This window comes from Sminthopsis crassicaudata, chromosome 1, assembly GCF_048593235.1.
Source record: "Sminthopsis crassicaudata isolate SCR6 chromosome 1, ASM4859323v1, whole genome shotgun sequence".
NCBI lineage: Eukaryota > Metazoa > Chordata > Mammalia > Dasyuromorphia > Dasyuridae > Sminthopsis > Sminthopsis crassicaudata.
The window spans coordinates 304874398-304899596 of record NC_133617.1 but is presented as its reverse complement, the minus strand read 5'-3'; the positions used below and the strand labels follow the sequence as shown (position 1 = coordinate 304899596).

Sequence of the window (25199 nt, the reverse complement as noted above, 5' to 3'; positions counted from 1 at the left end):
TTTTTTCTGTCTCCTAATCCAGTGTGTCTTTCATATCATAACACAATAAGTGATCCTCCAGAATTATCAAAAGAATTTGTATGCTTTAAGTTTTTCAGTCATTATTTTTGTTATATCTTTATTCCACATAAACGTTTTATAATTCACCAGCCTTTCATATAGCTTTCTCATTCTCCTCAGATTTTATTCATATTCTATTTATTTGCTTTTTTTCTGACTTCTACTCCTTCACTTATTTTAAAAATTATCTAATCTAAAAAAGCCATTTTTGGATAATCTACTCTACCTTATATCCCCTTCTTATTGAAAATAAACTTACACTTTTATCACTTATTTACTTTGCTTTTTAGTTTCACTTAATTTATGGCTCACAGAAGGCTCATCGATATTTTAAGTGGATTTGCTAATTATTGTTGCTATACTAAATGAATGATCAATCTGGTAAATGAAAACTCCTTTTTTTGTGACATTTTACAGACAATCCAAAACAAAGTAGTCGTGTACCTTTATTTATCAAAGTGCTGGATGTTAATGACAATGCCCCAGAGTTTGCTGAATTCTATGAAACTTTTGTTTGTGAAAAAGCAAAGGCAGAACAGGTGAGTATAGTGAAATAATAAATTACAATCAAACTTCATTAATTAAAAATTTGTAATAAATCAGCTTGGGTTGGGTTCTAAACTTTTATTTTCTGCTGTCTCTGCTTAGGAAGTTAGACCTATAAATAAAAATCTAGGGGAGAAGTTTAACCTACTTAAAACTTCGTATTCACTATATAAAAAATGCTAGGGGATACACATTAATTGTATCTATTCATTAAACCATGGGATCCTTTCTAGGAAAAAAAATTCTAATTCATTTGAATCACTATATGCTTTCAAATTAATAAATAGAATTCCTTTTACAATCCTACAACTCAGGCTTTTCCACTATAGAATCTAAAGGATTCTTCCAAAACTTCCATTCACACTAATGAGCAGCAAAATATTATTCTCTTACCCTCAGGATTTTAGGAATACCTTAAGGGCCTGAAGGTGGTCTTATGGTACTTTCATTTACAAGCATCCCACTAAATATCTTCTTCCCTCTAAATCATTTGACTAGATATCACCTCAAAATCAATTGGTAATTGATTTACTGAAAAGATGTAAAAATAGACCAGATTGAACCTAAAATACACAACATATATCAACTAAAGTATAACAATGTTCCTTACAGAGGGAGACACACTCTGCCCTCTATACCCATTCAGTTCCTGAGGAGAGAAGAAAACATCCTCCTTACTCTAAAAGTGGCAGTAATGGATACTTCTTAACTCTGAGAGTCCTTTTTTTTTTCCCTTCATGGAATTACCACCAAGTTCACATATCGGTATAACATAGTCTCACCATTGATGGAACATTTTACCCTTGCTTAACTGAACAGGATCTTTATAGGAGTACTTCAAGCAGGTCATTTCTCTGGGCTTGCTTCTTACTGAAATCAGCTGCTGTGGTTAGCAACAGACTCTACTAAGAATTTCTGTTTTAATTGCTAATGGTTTTTCTAAACTTTCAAAGTTTACAAGGTCATAACCTGTTCTGTTCCATATCTATTCATCTAAAATTAGGAAAGCATAAAAACAAGGCATCATGCAGTCATGCTCAAATGACAGCCAAGTATGAAAGTGAGTCTCTATTAAAAGGATTATATTAAGTAGTGCCCATTTTAAGGGAAGAAAGCAAAAGATCATTAAATATTTTGTAGGCATTTTAGTCCCAGGCTTTTCATCCCCATGCAGTAAGCTAAGACAAAAGTCAGAAGAAAAGTGCTCTGATGGGAGGAGAAAGGTTCCTCCATTATATGTTCTTGGAAGGAAGCTTCCATGTGGGTTTGAACCAGATAGGACATATTTTATACACTCTAAGGCAGATGGGACAACAATCCCCAATCCTGCTTAACAATATTAAAATATAATTAGAAAATATTTAACACAATATTTTTGAATAAAGCATGGTTGAGAATAAGATGTGGCTATATGTCAGTATGCATACTTTAGAGATTCCTGTTTATGGTTTAGAGGTTTCTGTTTCTATTTGACAGCATTCCTTTTAAACTATAAGCCCTTGGCCAGTCCCTTTTTTTTTTTTTTTTTTTTTTTTTTTTTTTTGAAGGTGGGGTTAAGTGACTTGCCCAGGGTCACACAGCTAGGAAGTATTAAGTGTCTGAGACCATATTTGAACTCGGGTCCTCCTGAATTTAAGGCTTGTACTCTATCCACTGTGCCACCTAGCTGCCCTTGACCAATCCCTTAATAATAATATTTCCCCCAATAAAAGACTCTATCTTCAGCATTCTTGTTGGGGATACACTTTGAACACATTGTCCATTTGACAAAAATCCATAGTCCAAGATCCTGGCTAGCTTTCTTGTGATGTTCAATATTATCATTTCTGAATGCCTTTGCCAATGCTTTATACTAAAAAGTCTTAGGGGAAATAATCAGTGTGTCATACTTTATAATTAAATCGACAAATTAACAGTCTTCTAAATTTTCATATACATGGTGATACTACTTAAAGTGTTTGCTAGTCAGATGGGACCATTTGACAAAATTTCTCACAAAGGCTTCCTTCCTACTAGCACTTGCATTCCTTTGAATAAAAAAGCAAAGCCTTATATGAATAGTTTCCTATCCTCCCTACCCCAATAAGAGAGAAGAAAGAAGGAAGGAAAGAAAGAAAGAATGGAGTGAGTTAAGAAGGAAGGAAGGAAGGAAAGAAGAAAGAGATGGAGGGAGAGAGGAAGAGAGAGAGAGAAGAGAAGGAAGGGAGGGAGAAGAGAAGGAAGGAGGGAGGGAGGGAGAAAAGGAAGGAAGGGAAAGAGGGACAAAAGGAAGGAAGGGAGGGAGGAAGAAAGGAAGAGATGGAGGGAGAGAGGAAGAGAGGGAGGGAGAAGAAAAGGAAGAGAGGAAAGGAGGGACGGAGTAAGGAAAAAAGAAGAGAGCCTGGGAGGGAGGGAGGAAGGAAAAGAGGAAAGGAAGAAGGGAGGAAGAAAGAAAGAGATGGAGGGAGATAAGAAGAGAGAAGAGAAGGAAGAGAGGAAAGGAGGGAAGGAGGGAAGAAGAGAGAAAAGGAAGGAGGAAGGAAGGAAGGGAGAAAAGGAGGGAGGAAGGAAGGAAGGAAGGAAGGAAGGAAGGAAGGAAGGAAGGAAGGAAGGAAGGAAGGAAGGAAGGAAGGAAGGAAGGAAGGAAGGAAGGAAGGAAGGAAGGAAGGGAGGAAGGGATGGAGGAAGGGAGGAAGGAAGGAAGGAAGGAAGGAAGGAAGGAAGGAAGGAAGGAAGGAAGGAGAGAGGGAAGGTATTTTATGCAACATTGTCCTGACTCCATTACTTATGGTTTGGCTTTTTTGTCCCTATTTGTTTTTTTCTTTGAAAATTCAATTTTGTCCTTCCTAAATGCCTAAAATTAAGACTGACCACAATCCTATTCTACATTCTACAATACTCCCATCCTGGGAGTAAAAACCCCACCATCACATATTATTCTGGACACATACTGTCCACACTCAGGACAAACAGTGCAAAATGGTTGGGAAAATTTTTCTGGTGGAAAGGATGAACTAAAAGAGAAGATGGGGTTGGAGATGTGTGAATCTGGGCACTGAAGAACAACCCAGCACTCCTTGTTTCTCTCTTAGGGCACAGAGAGAAAGGGCAATTCAAACTCACCTCAGTGACCCCATGTTTCAGTGGCTTATTCTTTCAGGTGAAATCTGAATGAGTCCTAAGTTCAAGTTTTAGGATTCTTCTTAGAAGAGTTATAGAGTCATGTAAACTCATCTGTGACTCATTAACCCTCAAGGAAATCTTAATGTTCCATGATAGAATTATTGATCTTCATATAATTAGTTTGTGAAATATAAAATCCTTCCTATGAAAGATGAGGCTATCCATTCCAAATGATTCCTGGGATATTTCCTATTCCATTAAACAGTTTGTGTCCTCTTTCTAGGCTGCTCCTTCTCTGTTCTTAGATTTCAGCAAGATTTCCTTTCCTATAAATACTGAACAGCTACTCTAGTCAATCCCCTCCCCAGGGGAGTTATCTCATTGGTCTCTTGAAAGCTGTGAGAGAGACTTGACAGGGTTTTTCAGACTGCCTTTCCCTCATCAATCCAAATTAGTGAGATTTCAATAAAATTCCTCATGAAATAAGTTCTTGCTTCCAGTTTTTAAAAAATTATGCTAAATTTTGTCAAAATCAGACCTAATCATTCTAAACCATCCATGTCAGAGTTACATGGAGAGAGGGGAAGGATCTAGTCAAGTTTCTTTCTTTGTACTTGAGATTTAATTACTAAGGCAAGCTGCTGAACAGACTTTTCCCCGCCTTGGCAAATGGCCTCAGTTCTACCAGGTAGTGAAATAATATCGTTTGATAGATCAAAATGATAATGTTTTATGGCTTTTTTTTATACCGAGGATTTTCCAATCATCCAGTCTTTTGAATACAACAGATTCCCCATCAGTCTTTTAAATCTCATCATTAATCTTAGCAGTTCAGTGCAAATGGATATGTCATGCCATTTCAGTCAGAAAAGCAATTCAGCAACTTTATTTCAATTGTAGTTGATCCAGACCCTGAGTGCTGTTGACAAAGATGACCCTTACAGTGGACACCAATTTTCCTTCTCCTTGGCTCCTGAAGCTGCTGGCAGTTCAAACTTCACCATTCATGACAACAAAGGTAAATTAATACAAATTGCATTCCAAAGATTGTCCTCTTATCCCTACTCAGTTTAATAATATTTTTTTTTACTTACCAATGCTGCTTTCTGGTTTCAGATAACACAGCAGGAATCTTGACTCGGAAAAATGGCTACAATAGACACGAAATGAGCACCTACCTCCTGCCTGTGGTGATCTCTGACAATGACTACCCAATTCAAAGCAGCACAGGGACCGTGACCATCCGTGTCTGTGCATGTGATCATCATGGCAACATGCAGTCTTGTAATGCAGAGGCACTTATTCATCCAACTGGACTAAGTACTGGTGCTCTGATTGCCATCCTCCTGTGCATCATTATCCTTCTAGGTAAACTGCTTCTCTGTGGGCCTTATGTCCTAGTGTTAAGGGAGAACAGTGGTTATTATGAAACATTAGCTTTTGCCCACCAGCCCCACTGAAATATATGTACTGAGATGGGAGAGAGTGGAGTTATGGGTAATGGAACCTCAGTGATGAACTAGTTTTATCTGACTGTCTTTGGAAGCTAAAAATAAGAAACATGAAATAGCAGTATATTTGTTTTCCAAAAAAAATTTTTGATGAGTATAGGTATGAATTGATGATTTGAGGCCTTCTCATTCCATTTCTCATTTAGCAAGATATTTTGGTTTAATATAAAGAGAAATGAACTGGGAACAGAGGGGTCTGAGTTCAAGTCACTGCTCTGCTATTTACAGTATAAACATTTAACCTTTATGAATCTGAATTTTCTCATTTGTAAATTTGGGACTATAATATAGGTATCTACCTAAAAAAAGGCTTTTTTGAGAACAGAATATTCCACAGCCATTAGACAGCTAAATAGAAATATAAGCAATTATGTTGATATTTAACTTGGCTAAAGGATAAAATATATTATATTTATGTATATGTAAATATATTATACATTATATTTACATATATCACATTATATTTATTGGAATAAAATCTTATGTTATTGGAAAGAGATATAAAATATTTAATGTGTCCTCCACTAAAGCCCTCTCCATTGTGGCTTGGAAATAACTCTGGGTTCTCAAAGGCTTAGACAACAGAACATAGAATGTATGACATTTATAAACACCTCTGTTTAGCTTTTAAAGCCCTTCATAACCTGGCCCCAACTTTATCTTTCTAGTCTCATTGGACACTACTGTCCTAAACTTTAAGATCTAGCTAAATGGGCCTTTTCTTTCTCCTTTACTCATGACATACTGTCTCCCATCTTTGTGTGTTTGTACTGACTGTTCCACATTCCTAAAATTCACTCCCTCCTTCTTTCTGCCTCCCAGAGTTCCTGTCTTCCTGAAACATCAGCTTGTGCTTAAAAAACCTTTTGTGATCACTTAACTTATAATGGCCTCCCTCCCACACTACTTTATTTAACAACTTTATAAAAAATTTCTCTCTATAGGCATATGGAGTTTTGTGACAGTTTCCATACCAGGAATTCTTTACATTGATGAAATTAGTGTATGACAATAAATAGAACAAAAAAAAAATAAAACAAATTTTAAAGATTAAGGAAAATATTCCTTTTTGTTATTTTTTTCCTTTTCTTTTCTTCTCTTTCTTTTTATCCTGCTCTTTCTCTCCATATTTAATGATACCATATAAGAACCCTGACAATACTATCTCTAGAAGATTTCAAAATTATGTGTTTTTCAAAGTTTTGCACTTATCTTTGATCATGAATTTTTGACATGTCAGCTAAACCTATTTTAAGGGACTCCCAATTTTCTCCAAAGTTAAAAGAATTACCACAATCACTGCTCACAAATGCCATCTGTGAAATGCCCCTGGTCACAAGCCATTACTTTTAGTTAACCAATGCAGATCAATTTCTTAGTACCATCCTATAGGCCAACATACAGTAAATGACTCTATGGCATAATACACTGGAAGATAACTACGACTGAGAAAAATATACATCTAGGAATCATGAGAAATGAGTTGAATATCTGTCATAATCAAGAGCAAATGTTGATCCAGCTTCCATTTTTACTCTCAATGGACCTGTCATAATTCTTCCTATAAAAGTTGACAGAAATTTTTAGCAACTATGTAGTTTTTGAGAAGCAAGAAAATGTTGCCACGCTTCAAAATATGGAGACTGGACTGGAAAAGTTCATGTTCCCAATAGATAAAGTAGGGCATTATAGTTAAATAACCCAACTACCTGAAAAAAGAAAGAAAGCATATGACAGATTCAAAGAATGTGAAAAATAAAATGAGTACCTATATTTTTATCTAAAAGGATGCCAAAATAATACAAGAATGAAATATTCAGGAAGTCTGAATCAGTGCTACCAATTATTATAAAAACCTTGAAACTCATCATCAGAACTGTGAGAGTTTTTTGACATTTAAGGATGAAGGAGATATTTAAAGCTATGAAAATAAATAAGATGCAAAGGAAAAGATGCAAAAAATTCAGTGATTTTAGTGACGTAAGTCAATACAAATAATAGCATATTAGAGAGATTTTTTTTAAAAATCTTTTCAAAGTTGGTGAAATCAACGAGTAGGTAATAGAGCCTTACAGAGATAGAAGTTGTTTTTTAAATGTTTTTTTTTTTTCACATAATCTTAAATCCAATACTTTTTCTATGGAAGTCTATGAAAGAAATCTTGATAGCCAGAAGAAATCAAGTAACTTTTCCAAAACTAAGAGGAAATGCAAACACTTAATATCTGACATTGTCTGTAGAAAGATTACATAATACTTGCTATGAGTTTAGGGAAATTTTAAAGGCAAACAAGATTTTTATTACAAGTTATTTTTTTCCATAGCAATATACCTTGGAAATTTTAAGGGAATTCAATGTAAAAAATGTGAACTTCTTTACAAAAAGAAAATATAGAAGCCCATCTCTTATTTCACAAAGGAAGATATCATTTTACAGTGAAACATTCTACACAGCAGAGATTTCAAATCCCAACTAATGGTCCAGTTAGCTCAAACAAAATTCAATAAATAGTATTTAGAAAAGGAAAGAATTCTAGTCTTAGAATTTAAAGATCAAGTTTTATGTCTTATGAGCTGTGTGATCTTGGGCAAATCAAATGACTTAGAACTACAAACAGCTTTAAACATCTAGTTCAATAACCATATTTTATGATGAGGAATCTCCAAGGAACTCCCTAAGCCTGAACCTTCTTATCTGGAACACTTTTAGCACTTCCAATATGAATAATTAACAGGGTTGTTGTTGTGTGTAAAACACTTAGCAATAATAATAATAATAATAATGATAGCAGTTATTGTTTATGCTACCGCAAAATTCTACTACAAAAAAAAAAAGAAATGAGAATTTGTCATCACTTAATTGTAATAGAAGTCATCAGTAACTTTGAAATGCAATACACTAATATTAAACATTAAATGTTACACTGTCTAAACCCAAACATCATATGGATTAAAAATCTAAATTCTAAGTATCATAAATTACTTTATATTGTATAACTTTCTAAAGAATACAAATAATATCATACATATTTATTTCTAATTCTCATGAGAATAATCAGGAATTGTTCTCTCAAAATAGCAGTATGGGATTCCATAGGATTAAATATCTGAAAAAATCAAGAATTTATTTGTTCTTTCATAGAGAAGCATACTTAAAACATTGCAGACAGTAATAACTGCTATTTCTACAGCCATTTGTGGTACATACTATTGTTAAAATAATTATGTTGGGTAGCCTGGTACAATTATTCCCATTTTATAAATGATAAAATTCAGAGAATTGAAATGGCTTTTCTCTGGTCAGAAAACCATGGCAAAAATGAAATCATAGATGTCTATACTGTTTTTACGATTAAGAAAAAATTATTTTCAATGTGTTCTTTCTAAAATCCATGTCCCAAAATTCTTACTTTAAACTTTTAAATGCAAATTATATCCATTTCCCACTGATAGGAAAAAAAAGAAAAAAACCCTGGTTTATTTCAAAACCCTTTTCAGTCTGTCTTCCGACCATATCACTTAACTGAAACTTTTGGAAGTTATAAATAATCTTTAATTAATCAGTAAACATTTATTAAGCATCTACTATATACCAGCACTGTTTTAAATGTTGAAAATACAGTATCTCATAAAAAAGGGCAGTCTTCTCTTCAAGGAGTTTGCATCTAATGGAGTAAGACAATACACACACACACACACACACAAAAGAAATTGAAAATGAGAGAAAGGTGGGAGGTACCTAATATGGGGCATGGTGAAATCAGAGAATTTCCGAAGTAGTGCAGCCAGATAGGAAATGAAAAAATATGTCCTGAACCCTTCTTCAAATTCAGGTTTTACAGTTCATTATTCCACTTTTCAATCAGAGAAGCAGAGGCTACTGATGAATTATGAGTTCTAAGGCTGAGTAGAGCTTTTAGACGATGAGGTTTTCTCAATGATGAGCCTCCTGAGGTATGATGAAGAAGTTGGAGAAATTTCAAAATAATATATCCAGGAGCCAAATCTAACAGATTTTTCTCCCTCAATCCTTATTCTACCACTGTGTAGCATTTGCCATTGTTCAACACTCTCTCTCCTCTTTGGCTTTTTGTGACACTACTCTCTTTTAACTGTCTTAGTACATATCTGATCTTCTCTGTCTCCCTTTCTAGATTATAATATGTAATACGCTTTCTAATTTCAGGTATAATCCATGTCCAATCTCAGGCCCTCATCTCTTTTCTCTCTATATTTTTTCTTAGTGATTTAATCAGCTATTATGGGTTTAATTTTCATCTCAGTGCAGATGATTAACAGCTCTCTATAGCTAATTATAGTCTGTCTACTAAGCTTCAAGCTTGTAGCATTTGATTGGTATATCCGTAAATCTGTTAAGTAATTTAAATAGTATTATGATTTTTTTTTTTATTTTGCTGGTACAGACTATCCATGAGCACTGAATATATCTCTTATTTCTTTAAGGAAAATTTTGTAATTATATTCATATAAGCTTTGAATATTTATATAAGCTTGATAAATGGACTCCCAGGTAATTTATGAATTTTATAAATATTTTGAATGATATTTCCATTTCTATTATAACCAATATATAGGGTTTTATTATTTCTTGCATATATATGTATATATATATATACATATATATATATATATACATATATATATACATGTTTTTTGTATAATATTACTTTACTGAACCGATTGCCTATTTCCTAACAAACTTCAAATTGGATATCCCATAGGCTTCTCAAACTCACCAAGTCCAAAATAGAAATCATTATTTTCTGCCCCCCAAAATCATCTTCTGTATTTGCATATTTCCATTAAGGATAGTATTATCCTTCCAGCTACTTAGATTCATGGGCTCTCTATTATTTTTCACTCTTCTCTACCCCTCACCTCTCAAATTCAATTAGCTGCTAAATTTTATTTCTATGTCCAGAATATTTCCCATAATCATCCTCCCTTTTCCAGTTATATAACCACCAATCTAGCTCAGTCAATCAGTCAATAAATATTCACTAAGTACTTATTATGTTCCAGATACTATATCCTTATCATATTGGTTGAGGTTTAATGTTATGGGCTTCTAATTGGTCTCCCTGTCTTTCCCCATTGCAATCAGTTCTCCACATAGCTGCAAAAATGTGTTTCAAAAACTTCAGATCTAATTGTGTCACTTTTTTTTTTTATTCCATAAACTCCAATGTCTCCCTACTATATAAATTCCACCTTTGACACTTAAAGTCATTCATGACCTATCTTTTCCTATTTGAAATTTTTCTTCCATGCAAATTGTGATCTAAGGTTAAGTAAATAGACCTATAAAAAGTCCTGCTATAAATATTTGTGAATATATTGGATTTTTCTTCTTAACAGTGATCTAGCAGTGGGCCAAAGGGTATAGACATTTTAGTGACTTTCTCAGTAAAATTCCAAATTACTTTGCAAATTGGAAAAATTCATAGTTTCACAAATAATACTTCAATATGCCCATTTTCCTATAACTCCCCCAGAACTGACCATTTCCATTTTTGCTACCTTTGACAGATTTCTGGGTAAGCAGTTGAAACTGAAATATTTTGATTTATGTCTCACTAATTAGTGATGTTAAGCAATCTATCTTTCATATAATTATTAACAGTATGTTATTTTTGAGAACTGTTTATTTACATCCATTAACTATTTCTCTGGGTGGAATATCTTTTGGTTTTATATATATGGTTTCAGAGGCAACTGGATGACATGGTGGATAAAGCTGTAAGCTTGGAATCAGGAAGACCTGAGTTCAAATCCAATCTCAGAAGTTTGTGTGTTCCTGGACAAGTCACTTAATCCTGTGTACCTTAATTTTAACATCTATAAAATGAACTGGAGAAGGAAATGGCAAACCATTTCAGTATCTTTGCCAAGAAAACCCCAAATAGGGTACAAAAAACTGATTATGACTAAACAACAACAGCTTAATTTAGTTCCCTGTATATCTTAGATATGAATTGCTTATCAAAGATTTGTGATGCAACACAGAATTTTGCTAAGTTAGTTTCCCAACTACTTCTCTTCCTATCCTAGTTCCATTTTGTCCATGTTTATTCAAATTTTATGTAATTGAAATAATTTATTTTCTTTTGTGATTGACTATATCCCTTTTTTTAATCAAGACTTTTCCCCCTAACTATAGATATGAATGCTACCCAGATCTCTTCCTCTTCTCATTTGCTTATAATATGACATTTGGTATTCATATCACATGTGCATTTTTAGCTTATTATGGTTTATTGTGTAAGATATTGATCTGCAGTTTTCCCAACAAATCTTGTCATTCCCCAAGTAATTTATGTTTTCAGGTTTGTCAAAACACTCATTTCTTGAATTTAATTATTTCTTATTCCCCAATCCTTTAAATTTGCTGGTGATTCCGAATTTAAGACTCCTAAAAGAGTCTACAAATCTCTATTATGATTCTCCGTTTATTAGATTCTGGTCATTAAATAGGTTAACCAGGTTAAAAAAGAAAAAGGTCATGTGGCAATTCTAGATCATAAGAGCAGCTGGTGTCTTTTCTTGACTTGTCACTTAAGGCTTTTTCATTTGGATTCCAATTTCCATTCCCAGATTTATTTCACATTCTTCTTCATATCCTCTCTGTTCAAACAGGTCTTCTAGTTGTTCCCTCATCTCATCCTGTACTCTCTCACCATCATGTACTTTATTTTGAGTTCTTTGTCTTTGTCTATCACATTTTATTCTGAATCATGCTTATTTGAGGTTATGCCTTATTCCTTCCTCCCCTAAAAAAAAATAATCCCTAATTTTGAACAAAATTTTTTACTTTTATTCCTAGTTCTTTGAAAAGCATCTTAATCATAAAATACTTCATAGAATTTTAAACAATTGTAAATGTATCAGTAATTCATTAATAGGAAAGTATAATAGCTATTAACAATAGAGAAGATCATAAGAAAACATCTGGTTTAGTCTTCTTTTTTTCAGGCAGATAAGGAATTAATAACAAAGGCAACCAAGCCCATAAAAATATGCCCCAAAGTATACATCTAGTAAGTGAATAAGACTTAGGCTTCCAATTTCCTTAGTGTCCTTCAGATGATCTTAATGCTAATTATGGCAATGACTCTAACCAACTTTGTGGGGGAAAAAAAATTCCCTTAGTCCAAAGAAACTAATCTCAGTGACAGTTTCCCCTCATCATCTCCTTATTACCTTTTATATTTCCCTTTTAATTAAACCCCTTGTCTGGTGTCCTCCTTGTCCTCTGTTCGTTCTGGTTTCTTTTTTTTAATACATCCTCCTGTATAAGAAAAATGTCTTTTTATTATCCCATCTACTTCAGTATCTTCCTTCTGCTATCTACCTTTTATAAACTATCTCAGACTTTTTGCCTCCAGTACCTAAGATAAGGCTTGAAACATACTCAAGAACAATGGCATTGAGGTAGAAGAGACAGAGCTGTGTCCCTCTGAGAATGTGACTTACCTCATGAAAAATAGGAGGTGTTTACCTAGAAAAGGAAATGAAAAAGAGAATTGAATTTGGGGTCAAAGAACTGGGTTGAAATCTCAACTCTGACACTTTAGCCATTATTATACACAAGTCTAAATTAGTATAATAGTATTTGTGCTACCTGCCAAGATTTAAAATGCCAAATTAATGTGTTGTTATTGTTAATATTAAATTTAAAATAGCATACTTTTAAAAAAGAACAATATATGATGGAGAAAGTCCTGATATGGTGATAGTTAAGTATGTGACATTTTAGATCTAGCCTTAGGGTCTGAGGAGTCTCATTTGTCCAGAGATTGAAAATAACACTGCTACCACTGAGCTGATTCTAACACCTATTGCTATAGCACTAGGGAATGGCTGAAAGTGGAAGACCCTTAACTGTTTATAGAATTTATAGCACTGAAGCACTTTCCTAGAATATTTTCCCCATTCAGTTTCGGGAACCTGTATTTTAATTTTAAAAGTTTGTGCTATTGCTTATAGACAATTACATAAATCCAAAGCTCTCTTTGCAAAGAAAAATATGGCCCATTTAAACTATGGATTTTTTGGTCTAATATGTGAGTTCAAAATAGGATAATTTCTGGGATAGAAACTATCTCCACTAATAACTTCTTTCTAATTTAGTTTTGGAGAGGTATGTGGAACAAACATCAAAGGTGATGTTTGAAGCCATATCTTCCTGACTTTAAGGACATTATTATATCCACTTTGCCATACAATCTTAGACGTATCAATAGCACAAGCAAAATAAATCATTCTATTCCAATTATTGGATTTTCATGATAGCTTAAAAATATAATTTTAATTTGTATTTGTCATCATTCAGACTTACCCTGGCCTAAGTTTTTATTTTGCAAAATCTAAGAATGTAGTAAGTCCATTTAAGAGCTAGAATTCCATGATTTTAATGAATAGTATAGACATCAAAGTGTAAAGAAAAGAGCACTGCACATAAAAGACCATGGTTTGAGACCCATCCCTGGAATTGTCTACCATTGTGACATTATGTTAATTACTTCCCCAATGAGCTTCAATTTTCTCATAAGTAAAATGGTGATGATAAAAGTTGCTCTCACCAAGTTGTTGTCAGAAATACTGGGGTAGTGCATGTGAATGCACTAAGTAGCATAACAGCACTACTATTAATAACATTAATAGTGTAAACAAACCTATGGGAGAAATATTTAAGAAACATTTTAAAATAAAATTTTAAGCACCCTTAAGCACTTCAGAAGGATCATTATTTACAAATTATTGATGAGTTAACTAAAAATAACATTAAATTATTCATTAAAATAAATTCCTAAGGCACTCCAATAAACAAGGCTTCCTTACCTGAATTTGAATCACTGACTGTTTAGGTTACTTTTGAGAGTACCTGGTTAGGAAGACAAGAGACTCTGATACTTCTTTGATGCCATATCACACTTCTGTCCACAGCCAATCAACATATACCATTGATTCCAAGTTTGAACAGAGGACTGTGAATGAACAGGTAGATATTTCTCTCCACTGTCAGACAAATAACATCATCATCTACTTTTCATCTGGGGAAAAAAATTATAAGATTGAATTCAGTTATCTCAGAGATATCTGCTGACTGACTCTAAATTAATTCTAAAGGATCTAGGTTAAAAGTTTCCCTCTGATACTATTTGTGTGATCTTGGACAAGTCCCTTCATTTCTCGGGCCAGTTTCCTCATCTATAAAAGAAGGGGATTAAACATAGAAATCAAGTGATTTGCCCAAAGTAACAAAAATAGTAGATATCAGAGGAAGGACTTGAACCCAGACTAAAGGACCTCTGATGTCTCTTTCAAAATTCAGTCTATGATCTTGTGACCCCCCCTCCTAACACAAACACACACATACACACACACTCATGCATACACACATGTCAGGGAATAATAGGAAATGATAATGGATTTGTCAGAAGGAATATCTATTTTAATTTATGGCTAATCTGTAAATTTATTGGTAAATATACTTCTCCACAGTTCTGATCACAACCTTTCTAGAAATTTTCTAATTTTCTCATACAGTTACATTAAAAATAGTCTTTTTAAAACTTAATTCAGCTGTCACTCAAACAGTATGGTCTTAGGATTGCACACCCAGAGCTGGAAGGAGTCTCAGAGACCCCCCTAGTCTAACAACATCATTTTGTTAATGAGAAAATTGAGAGCCAGAGAAGTTATGATCAGTCCAAAGTTACACAGATAGTATCTGAAGTAGGATCTGAACTCAGGGCCTCTAACTCTGGAGTAATTGCTAAATAATTCATCACTTGATGGCTATCCTAGAGTCTTACTCTAAGGATTCATTAAAAGGTTTCAAATAAACCCAATAATATTTAGAAGGAAGATCTTATTTAAAATCCTGCAACCCTTGGAATGTTGCTAGGTTTGCCCGGTTAGTTCAGGTTTGAGTTCAGGAACAAAATGAGTCACTTGTAGATCATTCAACAGCTAACAAAAGGAGATTTACTCATAGCATAAAAGTGATACTCCACGATGATGCTCCCTCAATAGCTTGAATAGATGTTGCCTGGCCCCTCATGTATATATGAATATGAATTTGGTCAGCAGGATGTGGCAATTTTTAAGGATATCCATAAAGTCTGAAAGACTCTAACTTTAGGCTACCAGGAAACTATGTCAAGGAACATGCATCTTGAATTTCCCCCCAGGGGAAAAAGTCTAGGAGATAGCTGTCATCTATAATAGGAAAACTAGCCTAACCAATATTTTAGAGATAGGGAAAACTACATCTGGGTATAGAATTTATTAACTATTTTATTGTCTCAAAGCAAATTTCAGTTTAGACTGTTGATTCAGATGGGTCTCATTTAGCTTTAAAGATCTTTAAAGATCTTTAAAGATCTTCTGGAGAAATATTCTCTCTTCAGAATCTACTCCCAACTGCTGCAAAATCAACTAGAAAAAAAGAGATTTGAAAGTGAATCAAGAAAATATGTGAATGTTTTTCAAGTTCACTCCATCCTAATCAGATCTTTTTTGCTGCCATCTACAGACCCTGATTATTCTCCTTCTTACTCAACATACCCAATATTTGGCTCAAATACTTTGAACTCCTACTTCCTATGTAACTTTAACTTCTATGACTTCTGATTCTAGATTATCTCAAATATGCTCAAAAGAAGTTATACATTAGAACCAATCCCCCAACCCTCCCAGTACATATATACACTAAACCGAATTTGTCTAAGATCTAAAATTTTGTTATAGATTTGAATATATGCTATTTGCTCATTATAATGCAATTTTTCTTCAACAATGTCTATAACTTTTTGTTTTTCAGTCATTTTTCAGTTGTGTCCCCATCTTCATGAACTCATTTGGTGTTTTATTTTGTTTTGGATTTTTTTTTACAGAAATACTGGAGTGATTTGCCATTTCATTTCCCAGGTCATTTTACAAATAAGAAAACTGAGACAACAGGGTTAAGTGTCTTGTCCAGGGTCACACAGCTAGTAAGTGTCTGAGGCAAGATTTGCACTCAGGAAGAAGAGTCTTCCTGACTCCAAGTTGGGTGCTCTCTATCCACTATGGCACCTAACTACCTTATGTCTATCATAGGATCCTATTATGATGAAAACCCATTCCAACCCCTACATTTTAAGTATGAAGAAACTGAAGTCTGGAGAGGTTAAATGGTTAGCCACAAGGGTAGTAACTGATATATATGATTCAAATCTAGGATTTTCAGTGTGTCTCTGAGTGTATCTGTTGCAGATTATATGTAGAAACTAATCATTTACAGATGGGTGGGCTTTTCTATAAATAATCAGTTTGAATTGAACTGTTCAAATACATTGAATTCTCAATGACACAAATTTAAAAAAAAGTGAAGCCTCCTGTAAAGCATGAAACACTGAAAATTAAATGAACAACAGTGACTTTGAGCAGCAAAAGACGCCCCCATTTAGGCTTGTTAGCTCAAATCCAAGGTAGCTTAAAATGTTCATGACTCTTAGTCATCATTCCAAAAATGTTAACAACTGTGATTGCTTTTGAAATCCTGAATCTTTAGATATTACCTGCAATTGGACAGGTTTCCATGTAGAGCAGTCAAGCATAGCGATAGACATACACATTCACTAACCTTCTTTGGACTTCAGACTAATTTTATACTATTCACAGGGGAATAGGGGGAGGGAAGAAATTCTACTGCCAAAGTTATTTTGGATATAGAGTTCTTCACATTCCAAAAGGTGCTAGCCTTGTCCTCATAACCAGGTTCATAGCATTTTAGGTGTTCAGCATAATTTGCACTCTTTATTAGAGCCCTTTTGCTATTTTTTTACTTGAAACTGGTTTGCCATTTCAAAAATAAAAAAAAAAGGAATGACTGACAAAATGATGACTGTATTCTATCTTCCACTTAGATTATATTCTCGCTTCTTTCAAATTCTTATTCCTTCTTGGTTCCTAATTTGAGCACAAAGAGATAAGGAACATTCTCAAAACAGGGAAGTTGAGTTTGCAGTTTTCCAGATAACTTTTAAAAGTTAGCCATTTGAGCAAAGTATTTCTTCCCTGACGTTAATTGGGTAGCAAATTAACTTTTCCTTCCCCTTCTGTTTTATTTCTGTTCCTAGTGACCGTGGTACTTTTTGCAGCTCTAAGGCGGCAGAGGAAGAAGGAACCTTTGATCATTTCCAAAGAGGACATCAGAGATAACATTGTCAGTTACAATGATGAAGGTGGTGGAGAGGAAGATACTCAAGCCTTTGATATTGGCACACTAAGAAATCCTGAAGCCATAGAAGACAATAAATTACGGAGAGATATTGTGCCAGAGGCACTTTTTCTTCCTCGCCGGACTCCAACAGTACGGGATAACACTGATGTCAGAGATTTCATTAACCAAAGGTTAAAGGAAAATGATACAGATCCTACTGCTCCACCATATGACTCCTTAGCTACCTATGCATATGAAGGCAATGGTTCTGTGGCAGAATCCCTGAGCTCTTTGGAGTCTGTCACTACAGATGGAGATCAAGACTATGATTACCTTAGTGACTGGGGGCCACGGTTTAAGAAGCTGGCAGACATGTATGGTGGCACAGACAGTGATAAAGACTCTTAATATGTTGCCTTTTTTTCATTTTCCAATACAGCATTGAGATATGTGAAGTGGCTATTTCTTTATATTTATCCACAGCTCTGTGAAAGGATCCTCTATTCTACCAATTCCAAATGTTAATGACTGCAGTCTGTGTGGATCAAATGTTAGAGACTTTTTCTAGTAAACTTTTATGAGTTTCCAAGAGACAAAGTTTTATTTTTTAGTGCATCCAGTTTAACAACCCAGTTTTTCAGGCACAGTGGTAGTAGAAAGGACAAGGAGCAATATTTTTACTTGTTCTCTCAATGTATATTTGAGGATATTATTCTTTCCACTCACCTGTTCTTTTGACTAGTTTTCATTGATTCAACTCAGATGACTGTTCTAACTGTACATTACACAATACTGATGTGATAAAGAATTGCAATTTAACCTAAATACAGTATTATAGTAAAAGTAATGGGGGAAGAATAATTATGAATATTAGTATTGACTGACAAAGAGATGAAAAGTCATGTATACTATAATTTTACAGGTAATTCAGAAATACCGGTTAGCCATTATCTCCTGTTCTTTGAGTGTTTTTTTCAGTATTAACTACTCTTCCAAAAGCATGAAATCGGTTAGAAATCAAGGGTACAAATTCCATAGATCAATCTATCATTGGGTACACTGTTCTTTGGATATAATATGGTGGGCCAGCCCAACTAAGAATATACAATTTCAATATAAATTTATCATAGTTTTATGATAAACTTCAAGTCAAAAAGCATTACGTGATTACCCTTCACCAATTTAATTAGTCAAAATCACAAAGTGGTAGTTTAAATTTTTATTAATTCTCTCTCTACTAATTCAGAACTTATGATCATGTATAAGCATGCTTCAATATTTCAAGGATTTGATCTTTCATCTCTATGGATATTTCCCCAGCATTGCAGGTCCCACAACTCCTTCAAACCTTATTAGTCCCACTTGTTGAGTTATTGAAGCCAAACATTTATCACCTGATAACCAATCTTTTGGTCATGAGCCTCTATAAACTGAGATAGGCTAATTAATGAAAGGCCCCCATCCTGGAAGCTTTTCTAATTTGACCTTTGCTCACGTAACTCTTGAAAACTAAAGAGGACTTCCTCTATGAGGTAACATAATAAGAATGTGAGAGGCATCATATTGGGGAGGAAAATCAAAGATTTGACAAGCAATCAATAATGTAAACAAAGGAAATATTTAATTTTATTAAATTGAAGACCAACAAACTAATTGAAATGATCAATTGAGATTATCTAAACTGTTCATATTATTTAGATTCTAAACTATAAATGAGCTAATCATAAATAATGCTATTTGTTAAAGCTCATAAAAATTGTCAGTCATAGTTCAATTCTTTTTCTCCTGTTCTTGTCAGCAGTTTCACTGCATGTTTGTGAAAGTAATAAAATATTTGCTATATTTTTTAAATCTAGAATTTTAGACTTTTCACCAAATTGAACTAAATTTTTCTTGATTAGTATGAATTTAATGACATATGAATAACTCAAATCTTGCTATTGGTGGTGAGGTGAGAGCTAAAATTTGCAACTGAGTTTTGTTAATTTACTTGGATTTCTATATATTTACTTAAGTAGATTTGATAAATAGACATAGCTATAGATGGATAAAATTGGACTTCGTAGTATTTAATGATAAAATTGGAAATCTATCATTAAAATGCTTATAGAAGACAACAAATGAAAATTTTGGATATCTTGAGTGAGGCAAACAGGGTTGTTCAAGGTATTAATTTAAAAAATAGTCAACTTTTAAAAATGTATTTCTTTTACATTTATTTTTTCTTTATTCCCATGGCAATTATCATTCCTGCCTTGAAAATTAATACTAAAAACATTATTCCACATAATGACAAAGAAGTAATGTAAAAATAGTTGAAAGCATCATTCCTATTATTGCACTTTTACTATCCATGTAGTGGTTTATTTGGAAGAGCTAATTTATGAAAAAGTCTTTTTAAAAAAAATTTTTTAGTAAATTTTATTGATGTCATGATAACATCATCATGATCTTGTAATTTAAAGAACCCTATCATGTGCAATGATAAGGAATGTCCAAGGTACTGTAACTTTAGCAATCTTTGTTTATAAACTTAAATCTTTAAAATATAATTTGTTTATATATAAACAAAAACTTATAGAAATGCTTAATACACTGGTTTGTCTTAGGGATTTATTTTCGTTAACATTAATTTACTATAGATATTCTGATTGTGAATTGAGTATTAGGATATTGCCATTTTTTATTCTCTCACAAAAATAAAGATATTTAATTTAATAAAGAGATATACCATTTAGTAGATAGAAGAGTCAAAATTAATAATGACTCTAAAAATTAGGGAAAAGTAGTATTTTTATTACATAATCAAATACAGAAAAACATTTTTCAAGACCCTCAAATTCATAGAATCCTAGATTTAGATCTAGAAGAGACCTTAGAAGTCATCTGATTCAATACCCTCATTTTATAGATGAGAAATTTGAGGTCCAGAGACATTAAATGATTTAGCTAATGTCATACAAGCAGTAAGTGACAGAACTGGGATTTACCCTTCTTATAATTAGATTAATGGAGCTGAAAAAGACCTTGGGAATTATTTTGTCCAATGGAGAATTTTATAAATTTAAAAAGTGGATGAGAGGGTAAGGGATTTGCCCAAAGTCAATTAGTAAGTGACAAAGCTGCATTCCTCCACACAGGTTAATCTCTTGATCCTTCCCAATGTGCTTCACTGCCTTCTTGTTATTTCTTGAATGATACTCATTTTATAAACACTCTACACCCAGCAAGTGGCATTTCACAAGTGAAAATTTCTCATTTATTGGGTTTTCATTCTAAGCTATTCATAAAAAAAGCTAGATTTCACTGTAATTAACCTATGTATGTTATAACCACAGGATATTGCTGAAACATATAACAGCAAAGTTAATTTAAAAGAATTAGACATTTATAGAAATATAACAGCACCTTAATTGCAGTATTTAGTATAAAATTAAAAGGGCCATAGTTTCTTCTGCTTCAGGTCATACAACAAAGCTTGGAAGAAAAACATTTAGCCAAATGGAAGACTGCCACACAGAGGGGTCTTCCTTTTGAGTACCTGACACTAATTGGCTCTTTTCCAGATAGAAGACCTGTTATTTAGATATGGTCAGCTTGCAGTGATCTTGTATACTCCTAAGAAGAGTATGTTGTTCTTTAGAATTAAATTCAAGGTTTGATTGACAAGTCTTTTATTGCAGCCCCTAAAATACCATATTTTATCCAGAATTGGCTAATCATGCTTTTTGTTTAAATATCTAAATGAATATTTAGCTTGTTACCACAAAAGCTGATCAAATGAATCCCCAAGGAATTAGATCATCTAAGACAGGATCGGTATGATGTTCTTTGAGGTACTTATTAACTCATCCATCAAATATGAATTCTATTTTTCCACGAACAATTAACAAGAGGCAAATTTTTATTCCTCTATTCCACTACCCCCCACTTCTCTCCCACTATGATCTCAATTAAAGCACCATTCAGTGTGCAATTAAAAAAGCAAGTGCTAGAAACCTAGTTGAAAGTGCCAGCTAGCTATTAAAAAATAGGATTTCAGCTGAGTTTTTCATTGCACCTCATCTGGTATCGGATGGTGGTGTGGAGGAAGAGGAAAAAGCAGGGAATAGAAGAAAAGTTTTAACAGTGTTACACCCTTTTGTTTTTCACTGAGATACAAAAAGTTGTCAAATGTGAATATTATATATTGTTCTTAGTTTTTAAGGAGTTTAGGGGTCATTTCAAGGACATTAATTGGGTTCAAGCACATTTATATTCAAGAAACATATCATTCACCACCACTAATACAAAGTGAAGATGGGGAGTGGGGGGGGGGGCGAAATTAAAGAATTTTGCTATAACTTTAGAGCCAGTTGTGGGAACTGCTTGCTAAATCAACAACAAAATAATCACAAAAATACAAAATCAATAAACAAAACCTAAGAGATGTAAAATATAGCAATGAATGGTAGGAAAGAAATCTGTCTTGCTGAGAATTATAGGGGAAAGAATCATAAATCAATATGTTAACATGAGAATATGTGTCATCTTTCTCTGGGTGGCCATAGAAGGGGAAAATCTCAAAGAACCAAAGTGACTTCATTTTTTCAGGTGCTAGGCAAGAACTAAATAGCCAATCTATCAGCTAGCTTCCTTTAAATACTTGTCTCTCAAAAAGGTTTATAGAGAATTCCAGACATACAAATACAGAGAACTTCATACACACATACAGAGAGAGAGAGAGAGAGAGAGAGAGAGAGAGAGAGAGAGAGAGATTACTTCTCCTAAATATTCTGGTTTTGTTAAGCCAAAACAACTTTTAGAAATTTTTCCTTTAGTGATTGTTGTAAAATGCTATAAAATGCAAAACCAGAGAAAGTTTCAAACATAATAATTTGCTCAGTGGCAAGCCATATCTTGATTCTCCCCTTGGCTTGCGTGTATGTGTGTGTGTGTGTGTGTGTGTGTGTGTGTGTGTGTGTGTGTGTATGTGTGTGTGTGTATGTGTAAATAATATGGTTGATTTAAGTCAAGTAATACTGACTTCTGTGTATTTGAGGTTCCACAAATACAGGAGTGACTAAAAGTAGGAGAATAGTTATAGGGTGACTCTGTGGTTGTTGCTGGAGGCAATTTGCAATTTCAAATGGGACATGTTTGTATCCGAGCCTTTTCTTTTCTCCAGAGATGGAAACTGAAAGGACCTGCAGAACCTCTGCCCTGGGATCCTTCATTTTATGAGAAGCAGGGGGTCCTAAATTCTGCCTAATGTCCCAACAAATTAAGACTGCTTCTCTCCCCAATCTGGGAAGTGTTTCCTATGAAAGTTGTCAGTTTCATGAAATCTCATTTTATGTAGTTCTGTCTAAATGAAATCTTATCTAAAATTGTGACCTAGTAGCAGGTGGTCCAGAATCTCAGCAACCCATTGTGTTTAAATTAACACTTCAATCTGTGCTTCTTTATCAAATAATGAAGCCAAGAAGATTAACAGATGTTATTTGAATCTGGTATATGAACTATTTCTTAGCATATAAGAAGGAGCTGTCCTTTCAGAGGCATGGAGTGATGGACCCACATATTCAGGAGTTCAGTGAGTGTTAAAGCTACAACATCTTTAATCTCCCTTCTGCTTATTTATAGTATAATTTTCTAAAGGGATGATTCTCTCCTAAAAACATGGGAACAGGATTGTATTTAACATGGGAGGGAACACTCTTAGAAAGGCAATACATGGACTCTCACACTTCTTAAAGTTAATAAAGAAATATCTCATTTTTAAAGCTACTAGTTTATGGTCTCTGCACTGCTGATTTAATTTAAGCATTGCTGAGACAATCTTTAATCTGCTCACCATTTTGTAATACCTTATTTACGATGCATTTTCATGTTTTAATTTGGGGAAAACGCTAGCCTGACAGTGCCAGGAGATGAAAGCACCAAAAGGAGGTCAAATGGAAACAAATGCTATTACCAGCTGTATTTCAGGCAGGACTGTGGCACTTAGCAGAAGAGCCATTGGGTTATTAGATTAATTTCAAAAGAGCTTTTACAAGTTGCTTAACTACACTTCTTTTTTTTTTAAACTCATGGGCTACAAACTCAAATTTCCCCTTAAATGGGGTTAATTTGATAAATGAGGCATGGGTCCCAGCATTGTGGAGAGAGCATTCCACTCTAATGGGATCTTGGTCTTTCCTATGAGACTGCACTATTTATGTAAATATGGTCTGGAAACACTTTCTATAGCTTTTAGTTTTCTATGATCTATTAGGTTAGTGTTGATTAAAGAGACAAATGTATAGACTTATTAAGACATTCAGGTGAATACAGCAAGATGGTCAATGTAAAAGTGCTTTGCTCTGAGGGGGCGGAAAGTAGAAACTCTCAAAAATACAAGATTTCTTGTGCTTATTTTTAATGTTTTGGAAGTTAAACTGCAAAAGAAAAGGCCTTATAATAAATGTTCCATGCAATTTAACTGGTTCCAAGATAAGCCAATCTGGCTACAGAGCCCTACTGTGATTTGTGATTTTAAACCCTTAAAATAAATGTTTGAGGGTATTTGATCTTTTTAATTAAAAAATACTCCCAAGTAGAAATTGAAATTGATGCCACCCTTGAAGATTTACTAGCTGGAGTGTTCTGATCATGCAGTTACTCTCAGTGTCATTCCCTTGTTCAGCAGAGAAAGAGACTGATGGAACAATTACTACTTGGCACTAAGAATCATTTACAGTTAAGATTTTCATATTTTAATAGTATACATTTGGAAGGTTTTCTGTATGAAAATAGTGCTAGAATGATTACTTTTCATCTCAGTGTGGCTGACCCTTTCATTATGGTCAGATGGGCAATATGTACTCCCTCCTGCCCCTATGTCTTGTTCACTGAAATGGCTTTTTCGTTTTGTTAGACTTATAGATTTGAAAAGAATGCAATTTAAAATGTGATTTCTCACAAAGAGTAAATTTGCCTTTTTGCAAATCAATTTTTGTAACAAGTTATTTATATGATATTACTTAATAAATTGTTTTTTTTTCTAACTTGTTTTTTTTTTCCTCCAATTCTCTCAAACCATAGTTTAATGTTTACAGAGCTAAAATTATTTTTCTAAAGAATGAGTCAAATTGACCTTTCTGGATCTGCTGCTTTGAGCTTTCAGATAAATTGTCAGAGCTTTAACTGAGACTTAGAACATGTAGACATGTAGGGCCAAAGCTTGATAGTGTTTCTCAATACTTTGTGATTTGAGACACCATTGTTATGAAGACTTATTTGCTGCTTGGAGTTGGGAAATTGTGCTATAATTTATTGAATCACTGCTTTAAGAGGGGGAAAAAAGTTTTTCCATGAATTCTAATTGCTGATGTGTATTTATTTAAAAAAAAAAAAGACAATTGCTATGTTTATACTACCACCTCCTCCCAATTTTCAAATATTTACTACTCACATCCCCACATCCATACCCATTGAATTAATTACATATGAAGACCATGACCTCAGTTTAAAACCAGAACAAAAGCCAAAGCATAAGTTTTTTTTTAACTACTTCCAGATCTACAACTTTATGATTCTGGTTCAAATCACTATGATGTGTTTATCATATACAAAGTGATACCACTATGCATGCTTTTTTATGTCACATTGCCACAGATGTTACTGCAGACTTTTCTTCAAGAGTAGCTATGGTTTTTCAAACTTGACATAAATAATTCCATATGGATGGACATGCTGCCACAAAGTAGAGCATTTGGGCAATCAGAT

General features: G+C 33.7%; 1 protein-coding gene across 2 annotated transcripts in view; it reads left to right on the top strand.

Annotated features, from left to right (window-relative positions):
• CDH6 (cadherin 6) overlaps positions 1 to 19301 on the top strand; it is a 160226-nt gene extending 140925 nt beyond the window's left edge. The window contains exons 9-13 of one of the 2 annotated variants that reach the window (XM_074279074.1): positions 478 to 599; positions 4609 to 4726; positions 4825 to 5076; positions 14186 to 14240; positions 17368 to 17902. In XM_074279074.1, the coding sequence (XP_074135175.1) occupies positions 478 to 599; positions 4609 to 4726; positions 4825 to 5076; positions 14186 to 14232 (539 nt within the window). In that variant the 3' untranslated portion in view covers positions 14233 to 14240; positions 17368 to 17902. Of the gene's footprint in view, positions 1 to 477; positions 600 to 4608; positions 4727 to 4824; positions 5077 to 14185; positions 14241 to 17367 lie in introns of both variants that reach the window. The other variant, XM_074279073.1, reaches the window with a different exon arrangement.
• Positions 19302 to 25199: the final 5898 nt, after the last annotated feature.